The 15,169-nt window shown below is 47.1% G+C and overlaps 1 protein-coding gene across 4 annotated transcripts in view; it reads right to left on the bottom strand.

The window, feature by feature from the left end:
- Positions 1–3,741: 3,741 nt before the first annotated feature.
- LOC111844923 (cell migration inducing hyaluronidase 1) overlaps positions 3,742–15,169 on the bottom strand; it is a 58,168-nt gene continuing 46,740 nt past the window's right edge. For all 4 annotated transcript variants that reach the window (XM_023813840.2, XM_023813839.2, XM_023813842.2 and 1 more), the window contains exons 15-29: positions 14,017–14,086; positions 13,798–13,926; positions 13,279–13,364; positions 11,622–11,753; positions 11,411–11,446; positions 11,061–11,216; positions 10,365–10,545; positions 10,053–10,268; positions 9,721–9,932; positions 8,978–9,163; positions 8,025–8,229; positions 7,619–7,708; positions 7,331–7,488; positions 6,426–6,526; positions 3,742–4,581 (exon numbers count right to left, since the gene is read on the bottom strand). In XM_023813840.2, coding sequence (XP_023669608.2) covers positions 4,454–4,581; positions 6,426–6,526; positions 7,331–7,488; positions 7,619–7,708; positions 8,025–8,229; positions 8,978–9,163; positions 9,721–9,932; positions 10,053–10,268; positions 10,365–10,545; positions 11,061–11,216; positions 11,411–11,446; positions 11,622–11,753; positions 13,279–13,364; positions 13,798–13,926; positions 14,017–14,086 — 2,086 coding nt within the window. In that variant the 3' untranslated portion in view covers positions 3,742–4,453. The remainder of the gene's footprint in view (positions 4,582–6,425; positions 6,527–7,330; positions 7,489–7,618; positions 7,709–8,024; positions 8,230–8,977; positions 9,164–9,720; positions 9,933–10,052; positions 10,269–10,364; positions 10,546–11,060; positions 11,217–11,410; positions 11,447–11,621; positions 11,754–13,278; positions 13,365–13,797; positions 13,927–14,016; positions 14,087–15,169) is intronic.

Raw genomic sequence — 15,169 nt, 5'->3', positions numbered from 1 at the left:
AAACCGACAGAGAGAACTAGTCAGTAAAAAAACAAAGGAGAATTAATAAAAGCTGGGTGAACCATAAATGTATATACCAGTGTTTCTCAACCCAGTCCATGTTTTTGTTCCCTCCTTGGTCCTGCTTGGGAGCTGAGAGGGTGCAAAAATGTGGATTGTCTGGTAGGGAGCTGGGAGGATCAAAAACATGGACCAACTGTGGGTCCCCAAGGACCGGACTGGGAAACACTAGTACAGACCAGTATGACTGATAGAGGAACTATCAAGGGCACTATTTGGGTGAGAGAGTAGCGGCAGTTCAATCAATAAAACTGCAATAATACAAGGAAAGATGAGATTGCAGGTAGGTTTATACACTCTTTATTAATGGTCTTTGATCTGAAGACTTTCTCTGAATCTGTGCATGACTGCAGCCGGCATCCATTTTCCTGAACTGCTTGTCCTTTAAGGGTTGTGCTGATGTGGAGTTTGTCTGCGGGGGGAGGGTGACAGGTAGGGGTGTGCGGACTCTCATATGCGTAGTGCACAATTTGGAGTTAGAAAAGTGTGTTTAAGATCCAAGGAGAAAATCAGGGGGAGAGTAAGATGGATGCTGTGGGAGGCAGAGGCAAGCCTGATCTTGGGTGGAAAATCAAGTGTCTCATGACAGTGGCCAGGTGCGTGACGGAAAGGCCCTCCCATCCTGTTTACCGTGTTCAGGACCAGCCGTGTGACCCCATGACGGCTCTCTGTAGGAATCCAACAGCAGATAAAACCACCCTTTCTGTTACTCTGTCTTGTCAAAGCCACCGACTGGAAGCCGAGATCTTAGTAAACACGAGTCAGGGACGCTCTTGGGTCTGGACCTTCCCTTCCTCCCATTAGACACTCTGTTCCTCTTCAGCTGATTAAAATCTCATCCAGGGAAATATCTGGCTTTGCGATTGACGTCTAAAAGCCCCTCAGTGGTATGTTTGTGCTCTACTTGTCTAACCTTTCTTTCTTCTAACTTACTTAAATTGCCTCTTTTTTTTATTCACACACATATGCATGCATATAAAATTCACTCTGTGGTGGTTTAACCTACTTAAAGATTTACTTGGCTAATTTCTGTGTGTCTGTGCGTGTTTGTTTGTGTATATAAATTCATATTATCTTAATGGAGTCCCAATATATTATAAGAATACAAATTCCCAGAAGTAGCCCACAGATACACACTTTCTAAAGAGAGTCTTTCAGAAAATAGCATTTTAAGCATCCCCCTTTAATTTATTTTTGTCGTTTAATATGTCATGTTTAATATTGAATGACTTTATTATGTTGTCAGCTCACTGCTAAACGTTTAAAGCCGTATGTACCGTGGAGCTGAAGATAAGTAGCAGTGTGTTTACAGCTACAAATGCAACGACCCAAGTGATTCATTGACTTGATTGAAAAAAGCAAAAAAAAAACAGCCTTTATTGGCGTATTGAAACTGCAGTGTTACACCACATACCGCTTGGCCGTATAAAATCCCTTGCTAGTGACAAATCTTGCAAAATAGTATGAGTCCCCTTTCGCTGACCTCCCAGTGCACACGTTTACACGCAGTGTGTGTGTAAATTTCGCTTTCGAAGGCTTGGCTGCGTTTCCACAGCCCGGCAGAAACGCTGTACGTATCTTCGCTCTCTGTTTTCCAAGCTTCAGGTCATCTGTGGGTAATTTTGTCTCTCAAATTCTATATTCCCACATTTCAAAGTTATCGTCCTACCGGTGACTGATTCATGCCACAAAATGCCAGGAGAGGCAAGTGATCATCCTAGTAATGTCCAGTCAAGCGTTTGTACACAGTAATTAAATTAAACCAGTACAGCTCTTGTATCGAGGGCCAGAACTGCTCATCTCTGTCCTACATGTGACCCATATGTTGTGGTATTTAGTTTACACTGGTGTTTCCCTGAAGCACACACACACACACACACACATATATCTTTACATCTCTTTCTCTATCCCTCTAGGTTTAGCAGCACAGTTTTGGATGCTGTCACTCCCACTGACCCTGCATAATCTGAATTGTTGTCTGCCACAGCTTCTCTGGACGAGGCGGGGTGTCGTGACCATGTGAGGCGTGCTGATTGGAGGCAGCGGCAGCCGTCATCCTCGTCAGACAAAGCCTAACTGCAATCTGCCCGGCATCCAGGAGACAAAAGGGACAGACCCAGTTACTGCACGAAGGCTAGGGCACAGTCCAGGTGTGGATTTTTGGATGTGAAACACGAGTCGTTATTGTGAGCTGGTCATCACTGTATCACAACTCTCATGAGGGTCGTAATCATATAGGGCCCATAGTCTCTCAAGTCACCATCTGGTGACGAACAGACCCACGTGTGACCTTCTGTGCTCTGCCTTAACAGCTCGGCACGGTGCAGATCCAGATCCTGCTGCATTTGTGTCATCCTTCCAAACGTAACGTTGATGTGAAACTTAGAAGAATGAGCTGCTGGTTGAGATACAGGACCATGCTGGGGGGGGTCTTTGGGGGGCTCTCTCCATGCCAGCAAGGGGGTCTGGCCCATTACATTTTGGTAAATGACATTATGATTCCATAAAATATTCTTGGATTAAATGTCCGCGAGTGACATTACCAGCACATTAAATATTCATTAAATTTTTGTGAATGACATTACCATTTAGAGCCGTCATTCCCAGTATTACTCACGGGAAGCCTTCTGCTTGAATACTAATTAAATTACATGCAGAATACTGTGGAGAGGGAATATATCCCTGTTCATTTGTTAGTTACTGGAGACATTATTTCAGGGCTAATATTTCGCCCTTTAACATTGTCTTTACAATGGGATGTAAGAATTTGTGAAATCTGGGTGAACCAGAAATGTTTAGACCAGTGTTTCCCAACCCAGTCCTCAGGGTGCCTCAGAAGGTCCACATCTCCGCTCCTTCCCAGCTCCCTAACACTGGAGTGGCACTTAAGAAGATGCAGACTTCCTACATGTTTACTATAATTAAATATTTTTTTTCTGGCTATTCCATTCATGTTTTGTGGTTTTAAGAAAATCACAGAAAATTGTATATTGCACCAAATGGGATACAAAAAATACGTGGCGGATCAGATGGGCCTAGAACAGATTCTTAGGATTTGTACTATCTGGTTGTGCTTGTGCACCAGGGGGCTGACGATGGGCCACACCTATGATGCAGTGAGACTGCAGGATGACTACACAGGAGAATGGCACACCAACTGGCTCCAGATCAGTTATGCACAGGTTGGAACACTCCTCTTCTGCTTAAGCTGACAAAACATTGATTCCCTCTTCGTAGTGATACTTAGCGTGTTAATTCTAGGGTCAATATAGGCTGACTTGAAGTTTAGATCACAGTGGAGTATGAGACCGTTTTCAGAGAAACACTTTAATAAAGAAGTCACTAACTACAGCATATTAACAACATTATACAATGATAAAAATCAATTCCTTTTTTTTTTTCTACAAAGATTTTTAATCAAAAGTGATAGTGACTGACATGTTTATGTCCCAAGTCATAAATCGTTAAAATTAGTTTACAACCATTTACTGCTGGTAAATACATACTATGATAATACATACTATGAAATGTACATGAGTCTTAAAGGGATTTGTTTTTTAAATCCTTTGTTGAAACAGGAGAGAAAATCAGCAAATACTTTACAACTCAAAAGATGTCTCTTTAAATCTGTTCATTTATGTCTGTACAATAAATAATTATAAAATATATCTCTGTTATGAATTTGTTGTTTTTTTTTTTTTTTAGAAACATATGTAACATACAAAACACTAACCGCTATAATTTCCGAAAAAAGACCAGCTATTTCGGCAAAGGGAAATGAGATTCCTGATTCTTGCCAAACTGCAAATTATACAGGGAAATCTTTTAGTAGGCCAAGTTACAATAATGTGAATCTGGGATTCAAAGATGATAAAATTTGTCAGATCGGTTTGGTTCATTTTTGATCAAAATGGCCTCAAGAATTATGTTTAAAATGTTCAGATTTTTACAGTTTACAAGTTTACAACATATACAAATGGTCCACAGAATCTGATATGAAACAGTTATGAAAAATGTCACACTATTACAGGAGAAATCCCACGCAGCATAAAATAATTGTGGTCCAAGAAGGGGACCAAGGTTAACACTACTGAGCAGGACGACACAAGGAATGTTCTCGTCTTCAGTCGGGTACATTCAATGAACGTTACGGTTGAATCACTCACGTCCACATTGTCACATTGTATATCACGAGCAACCGCCAAGGAAGCTAGGCGACACTAATGCATGCTGGGTAAGTTCTCACGTTCAGTAGTCCTGTTTGTGCACCCTGCAGGTTTTCACGCTGTTTTCTTGGGCCACGGTGATAGTGGGGATGAGATTGTAGAGAAACACCTCTTTCTACATTCCTCAGCTCCCACCACCACCATTGTTGACCCCCCCCCCTGCAGTTTCATAGTTTCATCTTCTTCACCACGGGGATGGGCATAACTTGATGGATTTTGGCCTTGTCTTCATCCGTCACCAGTTTTACCCAGTCGGGCTTGTAGTTGCCTTTAAAGCCGACAAACGCCAGTTTATCTGAAACAAGAGAAGCGGGAAGCCAGTTACACCTCTGCATATTGATTCCAGAGAAATGGCCAGGAGTGCTGCATAATAAACAGTGATGCACAGTGGGGCTTTCAGTGTGTATAAATGGTGGAATTTATACACAAAATAAAGAATGTAAACTGCTACTCGGGCTTGGGGCAGAATAGACACTTAAAAATGGCAATTATCCTGCTGTCAGCAGCCATAGCACCTGCAGTTCAGCCTCGGTAATCCACCTGAAGCTAAGCTGGTTTGGGCCTGGTCAGTATTTAGATGGGAGACGAACTAGGAGAGCTGGGATGCTGCTGGAAGAGGTGTTGGTGTGGCCAGCAGGGGGAGCCCTTCCTGTGGTCTCTGTGGATCCCAATGCGGTGATGGGAACACTGTGCTGTAAAAATGGTGCCGTCCTTCGGATGAGACGTAAAACCGAAGTCCTGACTCTCTGAGGTCATAAAAGATCCCAGGGCATCTTTTGAAAGAGTAGGGGTGGCACCCCGATGCCCAGGCAAACTTGCCCACTGTGGCCCTATCAAATCTGGCCTCCTGTATCTAATTGATGACTGCTCTCACCCAAAGTACTTTACAAAAGCAACCAGCACCACTATGTAGGCCCAACCTGGATGCCTGCAATAGCAGCCATCCTGCAGCCAGGAGCCACATACATGATGGGGTTTATGGTTAGGGCATATAACTTCTCATGTGATGCCCTAACCATAAACCCCATCATGTATGTGGCTCGTGGCTGCAGTGATGTGTACTGCTGCAGGACGGCTGCTGTCTAGGTCGGGGCTACATACGTGACATGGTTGAAGTGGTTCCCCATTGCTTCTGTAAATGGGGTGAAAAATGTAGCATTCATTCAGTTGATCTGGCACCTGGGCCTATGCTGAGAGACACCATGGTTCCACCAGGTTATCTAAGCCTCTTCACTCAAGAGAAGACATGGATTAGGGAATTTAAGAACACTGGAAGCCTGTTACAGGTCCAAAAAAAAAAGTGTGAGTACCCTACATTTTACTTTACTACAAAAGGGATGTTTGGATAGAGGCAGCATGGTGGTTAGCACTGGGACCTGGGTTCCAGTCTCTGCTGTGGCTTCATGGGTGAGGAGTTTGCATGTTCTCCCCGTGTTGTCATGGGGTTTTCACCAGATGCTCTGGTTTCCAGAAACACGCTGAGGCTAATTGGAGTCGCCGAATTGCCCATATCGTGGATGGTGTGTGAGTCTGCCCTGCGGTGGGTTGGTGCCACGTCGTGGTTGTTCCCTGCCTTGCATTCATAACCACTGGGACAGGCTCTGAACCTCCTTCCCCCCAATGTCCCTGAACAGGTTAAGTGGTTACAGGAGATGGATGGATGGATGGATAAATTAGAGAGCCCCCTGCTGGTTCTCTTAATCATTACAATACTCTGACAGCTGATGTTTTATTATTAATAACTGATTTTAAAAATGCACCATCCATTTTCTGTAACCGCTTATCTGTTTCAGGCTCACAGGGGGTCCAGAGCCTATACTGGGGGCAATGGGAGGGAACAACCCAGGATGGCGCGCCAACCCATTGCAGGGCACACACACTCACATATACACCTAGAGGCAGTTTGGTTACTCCAATTAGCCTCAGCATGACGGGGAGAAAATGCAAGGTCCACACAGCTGGAGCCATGGTGGAGACTTGAACCCGGGTCTCAGAGGTGAGAGGCAGCAGTGCTCACAGTTTCACCGTGCACAAAGCATATATAATATAAATAACAAAGTCGGAAATGTCCCGTGGAAGCATATCAACAGGCAGGTTGGCGGTACATCACACAGACATAACATACATGCTGAAAGTTACCTTTCAACTTGACATTCTTCTCTGCTCCAAGCTGCTGAAGGATTTTGGTCCAAGGTCCTTTGGTGACGAGACGGCCTTTGGAGGTGATCATTACTATGGATCTAAGAAAACGCACAGAGATAAACAAACGATTTCAGTTTAACTAAGGTATCCATCTTCAGAAACGGGGTCCATGTTGGACCTTATATAGAACTTGCTGCTACAGGGACTGGGGGGGTGCAAGGTGAGAGAGCCCAACCAGTCACAAATCCATCCATCCATTTTCTGTAACCACTTGTGTTATTCTGGGTCGTGGGGGGTCCAGAGCCTATCCTGGAAGCTACGGGTGCAAGGCAGGGAACAACCCATCACAGGGCGCCAACCCATCGCAGGGTACACACACACCACTGACTCACGCACACACACGCACACCTACGGGCAATTTGGCAAGTCCAATTAACCTCAGCATGTTTTTGGACTGGGTTGGGGGGGGGGGGGATGAACCGGAGTACCCGGAGGAAACCCCGCGATGACACAGGGAGAACATGCAAACTCCACACATGAAGCCACCATGGCGGAAACTCGAACCCTGGTCCCAGAGGTGTGGGGCAACAGTGCAAACCACTGCATCACCATAGTCACAGATCCAGATAAATAAAGTTTGTAAAAAAAAAACAAAACATTATTAATAAATGAATAAATAAATTATCACACACCCATCTAACACAAGTAATATTTCCAAGTATAACTCTACAGTACAATTTAACTTGACTGAACTTTTGTTCAAACAGTAAAATCGCCTTATTAATACATCACGGATATGCTGTCTGCCAGGGAGGATTGGAGCTCAGTGTGTGCTTCTTCATCAGAACGCTACATCAACTGGCTGATGTAAGGCGTCTGGCAAGTGTAAAGGTGACCCTTACTCGTCTGTGAGGCCCAACACGTAGCTCTCGATCTGCGCAGGGATGCCCAGTAGGAGGGAATTTCTGAAGCTTTTCTTGTCCAGCACGTTGCCACGTTGACTGTCGATGACCGTCAGCTGTACGCCTTCCTCGGGTTGGTACATCTTCTTCCCGTTCACCTGCAGGAACACGGCACAGCCTACGTCACATCGCCTTCACCCCGAAATGGTGACCCTACGGAGCCAGTCTCAGTGGGTTCACGGGCCCACCGGAGCGTCCCGGATTAAAGCCACTCAGCGTGTCACGCACCTCCGCGTAGGCAAAGTCCTCCTTGATATGGAAGAAGCGAGTGTTGAACGACTCCAGTTTGACCTCCAGGAAGTGTTCTGTCACTTTGTTCTGGAAACGCAGAAAGATTCAGACAACTCTGTATAAACCAGGTTACCCAACTATAAATCCACCTGGACTAACATAAATACAGGGATTAATTATAAGAAACATGTGTTGAGTTTAAACACGAGCCAGGTGTTGCTTTTATAAAGCCTGGAGCTATTTGCAGGAAATTTATGACGTCGAACTGACCCTCAATTGAAGACGAAGATGACTCTTAAAAGCCCCAGAGAGAAGCCAAAGGTGGCGGCGATGAAATCCATCATGCGGCAAATCAGAGACGTGGATGTGCCATTAATAAAAGCGTATCCGGAAGGTGCCCTACCTGCGGCACGCCGGGCAGCTTCTGGGGGAGGGGCACGTCCACGACGGGCATCTCGGCGTACTTGGGGTAGGCCTGGGTCACGCAATCGCTGGGGCCGCTGCCCTTGGGTATGACGGCCTTGATTTTTACACGCTCACAGCCCTTCAGAGAGCAGAAGGCAAAGTCCTCCTTGTCGTTGTGGGCTTTGACTTTCAGGAAGAGGAGTCTGGGGAAGGAAGAGTATGGGGGCGGCCGTACTGATTATTAAAGGGACGCAGTGGGAGGATACATTGCGGCAATAAATATGTAAATAAACGCATTTCATCTCCCGCCGTCCATCCATCCATTATCTAACTGGTTATTCTGATCAGGGTCTGGGGGAGGGGGGGTGCTGGGGGGGTTGGGTGCTGGATTTGATGGCACTCCAGTGCAGGCAGTGACTTACACTCTGAAGGGGTGTAACACACGTCTGTATTCACGCCTTTATGGGGACCATCTATTCATTTCTATGGGCAAAACCCTAATCCCAACTAAGACCCGAATCCCTACCAGCCCTAACAATAAATAACCAGAAAGAATACAAGGCATTTGGCATGTTGAATTTTTTGATTGATGTTGAGTTTTTATCACATTGTGGGGACACTTGAGGCCCAAAGCATAATATGTTTATGACCGACCTACCCCCACCCCCCCCACCCTGAAGGAATTAAGTCACAGTGCTATTTTGTAATGTTGGTTGGAAGGTGGATGGATGGAATTTACATTTTCCTTCCCTGAAATGAATTAGTTTCAAGTTTTATTGTCATATGTTCTAAGGACCATGGTGACATTCTTATGCTGCAGTTTCAGGGTAGGGCCTCCCCTGACGGCATGGGGGGGGGGGGGGGGCAGGCAATTACCTCTAATTATGAATTACCATAATAGACATTACTTTTAATTTCCCAATTTCTGTCAGAAGTGGGGCGCAGGCCTACCCAGTGTCTTCCTCCCAGTAATAGTAGCCGCGGTTCTGGTGAGAGTGTTCCACTTTGTTCCTCTGCAGGGTCCTGAGGAAGACGCCAGTCTTCCTGGTCTGTTTGGTCAGGCGATTGTGAATATCAGAGATGATGGTGAACGTGGTCCCTCTGGGATAGCAGAAACCCACATTGATCCAGTCGTCCCTATGTAAAAAAAAAATAAATAAGACATATTAACCCCGGTCCAGTAAATCAAAGGTCATTGCAATTATTATGTTACAGTATCTCTGCACAGAATGTCAGTGTAAAGCAATTCACCCAAGTGACCTGCAGGTGGAGCCAAACTACAAGTGGGGAAAAAAACAGCATTGGGGTCACTGAGGACTCCAAAAACAAAGCCAAGTCTGCAGCCGTAAACCGTAAATAACACGTCTGGAATGCGCGTATAACATCTCTGTACAATGCCATAAAGAATGAACCTAAAGAATGTCGAAATAAACGACTCGCTCCCTTCGGCACACTGAGCGAGGAGCTCAGCAGCCCGCGGGGATCAGAAGCAGGCAGGGTCACGTGTGGGGAGGAGGCCGCTGCCGGTGAATCCGGCAAACACCGCCGCCGATCAGCGGAAAGGGAAAGCTAAACACGGCGAGGCGGCGTGTCGCCAGACATCTGAGCTACGCTATAAATATTCTCCCAGAAGGAAGCAGGAAGAGACCCACTCACTTCTGCGAGCTGGTACTCAGACTAGGCCGCCGACTGACCTGCCGAAGTTAATGAGCCACACGGTGACCTCGGCGGGGGCGGCCCCACTCCAGTGCACCGTGTAGCCCTTCCCCAGCATCACCACGGGCTGGTACTGCTGGTAATGGTTCTTCTTCCCAAGGGCCCCCTCCAGGACCAGAGGATGATCTGGGTACTCGTCCTTGAACATCCTCATGCTCAGGTTTGCCGGGTCTCGTGTCTGGATATATACCTGGGGGGGTGTAGGGTATACAAGGAGGACGTAGTAAGAAGACCCGTAAGAGGTCCACAGGGGGGTCTCCCCCCTGAGTCTTCATCGACCATCCAGGAGCATGCTGAGGGTATTCCTGACCTGAGCATAATGCCCACTGCATATCGCTGCCCGCCAGTCGGGCACGTCGATGCAGTCTGGGTGGCGCAAGAGCCAGTTGTCCTCCTTCACCAGGAAAGCGCCCGGGTACTCGCTGACCGAGCCGTCTATGTCGTGGAAGATGGTGGTCTTGTCGCCATCCAGCTGCATCTTGTTGAACCAGGGGCCGGGTTCCCCAAAGAAAACCCGCGACGTGATCTGATTGGACAGGAAGGTGGCACGCGGAGCTTTATCAGGGATTCCCTCCTTTATGTTGGCATCCCGGCCAACGCAGCAGCCAGTCGGCCGGCTTACCGGGACGTTGTCGAAGGTGATGTCGCTGACGTTGTTGTTGGGGCAGCTCTGCCAGGAGTTGTTGAGGCGGAAGCCCAGCGCGCTGGTGTGGCGGCCCTCCAGGGCCACGTACTTGCGAAAGGTGCAGTTCTGCACGTTGATGGGCCCGTCGTAGATCTGCATGCCGCGGATGGGGAAATCCCTGCCGGGCAAGAAGAGACGCGGCATCATTCCTTTAGCTGCAGCTGCACTGGTCTCACAATCCCACATGTAGGGGGCGCTGTGCGGCTTGGAATGTTTGGACTGTGCTAATGTGTCGCCCTTTTAGTTGAGGTAACATATGAGGGATTAACACCAGCAAAATACCCATCAGTACCATGAAGGCACTCTGATTGGCCTGTAGTATAAGCTAAACGTCTACTACCTGATGACATGACACAACTGCTAGTGCACTGAACCATGGGACACGGGAATGGGAGGTAAGAAAGGGGATTAAACACAAGAGGAAGAAGAAGACAAAACTCAGCTTTGGCATCATCACAAGGAAAACAGAATACACTGAAACAGGCGTCGGGGGTCATTTGACTGGTGAAGCTACTTCCCTCCCAGTAAGCTGAAATACCCTGTTTTGCAAACCACGTCGCCCTCTGGTGGCAGGTGATAGCCGTGTGTGCTGTGTGGAGAGGATCCTAACATACATGTCCGCCGGTCACTCACACTCCTCTGGGGAGGGCTCTGCCAGTCAGATCCGGGCCTCCGGGCCCCCAGTTCTGGCTGTCCGGCTCAGACGTCCCCCTGTTCTCGCTCTCCCCCACAAACAGGGAGTTCCTCACCTCCTGCCGTGAGCCGTCGTCGTCGGGGAAGGTCCCCCCACTGCACACAGAATGCACTCCCCTCAGACTGAAGCGTGCTCCCGCTTTTCCAAAGTGCCCATGTTGCCTGGCTCTTTCTGACAGATACCCCATATAAGGAATTTTTCAATTAAGAGAGGTTTGGGGGAAGCCGTCTCCTGACCAGCCCCTCGTCAGTCTGGCTCCCCAGACGGCAACAGTGATTGGCTGTCTTACCTTGCAAGCGTCAGGCCAATTCCATTATCAGCAAATCTAAGGAGATAAAGACTTTTGTTAAGGGGGTACAGATTCATTCAGTCAGAAGCACTTCAAACAGCATCGTTAGATGCTCGGGGCTCTGAAAGTGAGAGAAACGTCTTTTTTTCCCTCCTTGACCTGACAGGGCTTTCGATCACACCATAGTGGCTGGGAGGGGCACGGCACTCACTGGCAGTCATCTAACCAGACGTCTCCTCCACGCAGCCAGGCCCCATGGTCCTGGTTCTTGTAGGCAATGAAGTGGTGGATCAGGGCAGGAACACGGGGCTTAAAGGGATCCGAGTCCTGGTGCGGCCCGTACCTGCAAACACAGAGACGCTGGACTGAAGGCTGCAGCACTTCAGCACAGGTCACACACACGCCAGGCACATACAGGCACTGTCAGTCTAATTAGCAATTTAATTTCAGCAACCAGGAGCTGAGGTTCAGCAGAACTCCCACCCACTGGACTTTCTGAGCCCTGGCCCAGCAGCACCTCCACCCACTGGACTTTCTGAGCCTTGGCCCAGCAGCACCTCCACCCACTGGACTTTCTGAGCTGAGGCCCAGCAGCACTCCCCACCCACTGGACTTTCTGAGCTCTGGCCCAGCTTCACAGGCTGCTCCTTCTAGGCTGCAGCATACGCCAGTTTTCCAGCTGTTTCCAACCTCAGTACAGGGAGCGGGTACACTGGCTCAGGCAGGAGGGTAATCAGTTTAACTGAGTACTTAAGTAGTCAGGTGGTAGGGACCAGAGATGTATAGTAACGAAGTAGAACTACTTCACTACTGTACTTAAGTACTAAAAGGCCGTATCTGTACTCTACTGGAGTATTGTTTTTTTCTCCTACTTCCACTTTTACTCCAGTACATATTTTCGATGAGTTTAATACTTTTACTCCGATAGATTTTTTATGTGCTGCATCGTTACTCGTTACAATTATAAAAATGTTACGAATCATTCCAAACCCACATTATCACTGCCAGAACAGTAGATGGCTCTGTCACAGGTTTGAATAAGCTGGCTCATCATTGAGCGAATCAGACGATCAAAGAAGACAGCGCTGCCTGCCTGCATTGAGAGCACTTTAGTTTGTTTTCGACATGGAAAACCCAGAAATTCCACCTTCAAACTCCTTCACTTTCAACTGATCGTGGCGATGAGAAAGAAGACCAGCCGTGGCCCTATTTAGAGTCCATGTTAGCATTTGTCGGAGTGAAAGACAATTCATATAGAATGAAGTGCTTACTCTGCCTCCCGAAAGATTGCGAAATAATGGCCTTCAGAAATTCACCGTCGAATTTGAAGAAACATATCAAGGTAAGTTAAAAATAATATAACACACAAAACACAGCAGTTTGAGCTATCCCTAAGCGCTAGATAAGTTAACTAACATTAGGTACGCGCGGTTCATAACATGCTGCGATGTTCACTTAACTAGCTGGCTATCATAAAGGCTGTCACGCTGAATGGTGTTTTTGATACTGTATATATATATGATGTCTTTTGACTGCTTTCTTTAATAACTGCATAACACAATACTTGTACTTTTACTTTCAGTATTTGAGTAGTAAATTTTAAAATAAACTACTTGCAATACTTAAGTACAAAAAATGTTGAATACTTTAGTACTTCCACTTAAGTATGGTGCTTAAAGAGCACTTCGACTTCTACTCAAGTCACTTTTTTGATAGAGCACTTGTACTTTTACTCAAGTCTGGGTCTCTAGTACTTTATACATCTCTGGTAGGGACAGCTGTAGATAGACCCCGCCCACCAGGAACCCACCTGGGCTCCCAAGGCAATGAGGTCGTCATAGTGACGGGGGCCGTAAAGGAATGCTCACCTGGCCCCTACCAGCGAGAGGAAGGGTCTCTTGTCTTTAGCGTTGGCTTCTGTCGTTTTCACTCCGTTGTCCAGCATCAGTCCGGCCTGAAGCATCACATTAACTTTAATTACAATCCATTTATGTCCAACGTCAAATGAAACACATTCACAAAACTGAAGTCAAATCAATTTCTATCAGGATTGTAGCTCAGATTAATGTGTCAAATCCATTTATAGCAAAGCGTTTTGCTTGTCAGGCTTAAAGGTAACAGCACAGTTTTATTCATAAAATCTCAGTGGCTGCTGTCCTCAGTAACTCCACCGGTAAAGACATATTTTATAATGCACAGTACAGTGTGAGTACGTCATCTCAAAGTGACGAACACACCACACCAATCAGCCTTCCTATATTGGGTCCGCCCACCTAGTCCCGCCCACCTAGTCCCGCCCTCCTAGTCCCGCCCACCTAGTCCCACCCTCCTAGTCCCGCCCTCCTAGTCCCGCCCACCTAGTCCCGCCCCACCAGCTCCGCCCTCACCCTGAAATTGGAGTGTGCGCGGTTGTTCTGAAAGAGTCCCATGGGGGTGTGCTCTGTGCGGCCTGGGGAGTACATGCCCTCAGAGGGCCCGGTGGCAACATGGTGGAAGATGAACCAGAAGCCGGTCTCCTGTAGAGACAACCCAAGATGGAAGGCAATGGGGGGCGTGGTCAACCGGAGGGGGAGACAAAGGGGTCCCCGCATGACATCTCTGCTCACCTCAGAGCCCGCTGCCGCACAGTTGATTAGGTTGTTGTTGGGGTTAGCTATCCAGAAGGTGGACGTGGCACTGCAATGACAAACACTGCTACTGAATGGCTCGTCCTGGATCATACACACTAGTTTCCATACAGAGAAGAAGCACAAATGTCTTACAGAACATTAAATGAAACACACACCTATGTAAGCTGTGCATATCTTTTATGTTTGCATGATCTTTTTGATGGTCCGACTTAATATCTAGCAATTGACAGAAGGGCTCTTTGTACATGTCACACGTTTGACACTTTTCAGTTCTCTACACTGCCCTCTAGTGGCGGCCTTGGCCTGACACACTTTGTTGCACTCCGTCCCACTGGCTCGCGCAAGTGTTTGCTGAAGTTAGACGCCTGGCTGGGCAAACTCATTTCAGACCTGCCTATGTGTGGCAGGATAAGCCGCTTTGTGGTAATGAAGGGGGACTATTGGGCCAGCCTAGTAATTATCAGGTCAAGTTTGTGACGGCGACCACAGCCTTTACACGCGCCCCCCCCGCCCCCGCCAGCTGCCAGGGCACAAAAAAAAAAAAACAAGGAAATCTGATTCTGTTTACCTTGACGCCGACCCCTGGAAATCTATTATTTCCAAGAGCACAAGAACTTAATTCTGATGATATTATAGAGTAAGCACAAAGCCATGAAGCTATTTGATGCTTGGCAGGTTTGGCTGGAGAGCCTGAAACGCGTATCACAAAGAAACCACAAAGCCTAAAATATGACTCAAAACAGCTGTAGGAAAACGACGAGAAGAATCTTTTCTCTGAAAATGATTGTTTTTAATTCCCCTGTTCCCTCTGTGGCTATTTTCCTTGAGGATCTTTGTGGACTGGGCCGGCTATTCCAAAACTACCTGCTTTTTTTAAGCAGAAATGTCATCCTTTGTACAGACTGCTGCTCGCTCTCCTCCTTGAATTCAACTAAATTCCAGCAGATTCATTCGGAGTTTAGGGCTGACTGAAGTTCAGCCAAACTGAACAGCATAAATCGCAGCTTGATGATTTTATTTTTTATTGTGAACATTTCATGGTGACAGGAGACGCCAACAGAGGATCTGCCTTCACAAGAAGTGCTTGAATATCACAAACAAAAACAGTCCTGCTTAAAATTAAGCCTTG

This window comes from Paramormyrops kingsleyae, chromosome 11 (assembly GCF_048594095.1).
Source record: "Paramormyrops kingsleyae isolate MSU_618 chromosome 11, PKINGS_0.4, whole genome shotgun sequence".
NCBI classification, from domain to species: domain Eukaryota; kingdom Metazoa; phylum Chordata; class Actinopteri; order Osteoglossiformes; family Mormyridae; genus Paramormyrops; species Paramormyrops kingsleyae.
Note: the sequence above shows the minus strand (reverse complement) of the source record. Positions and strands in the feature narration are given on the sequence as shown.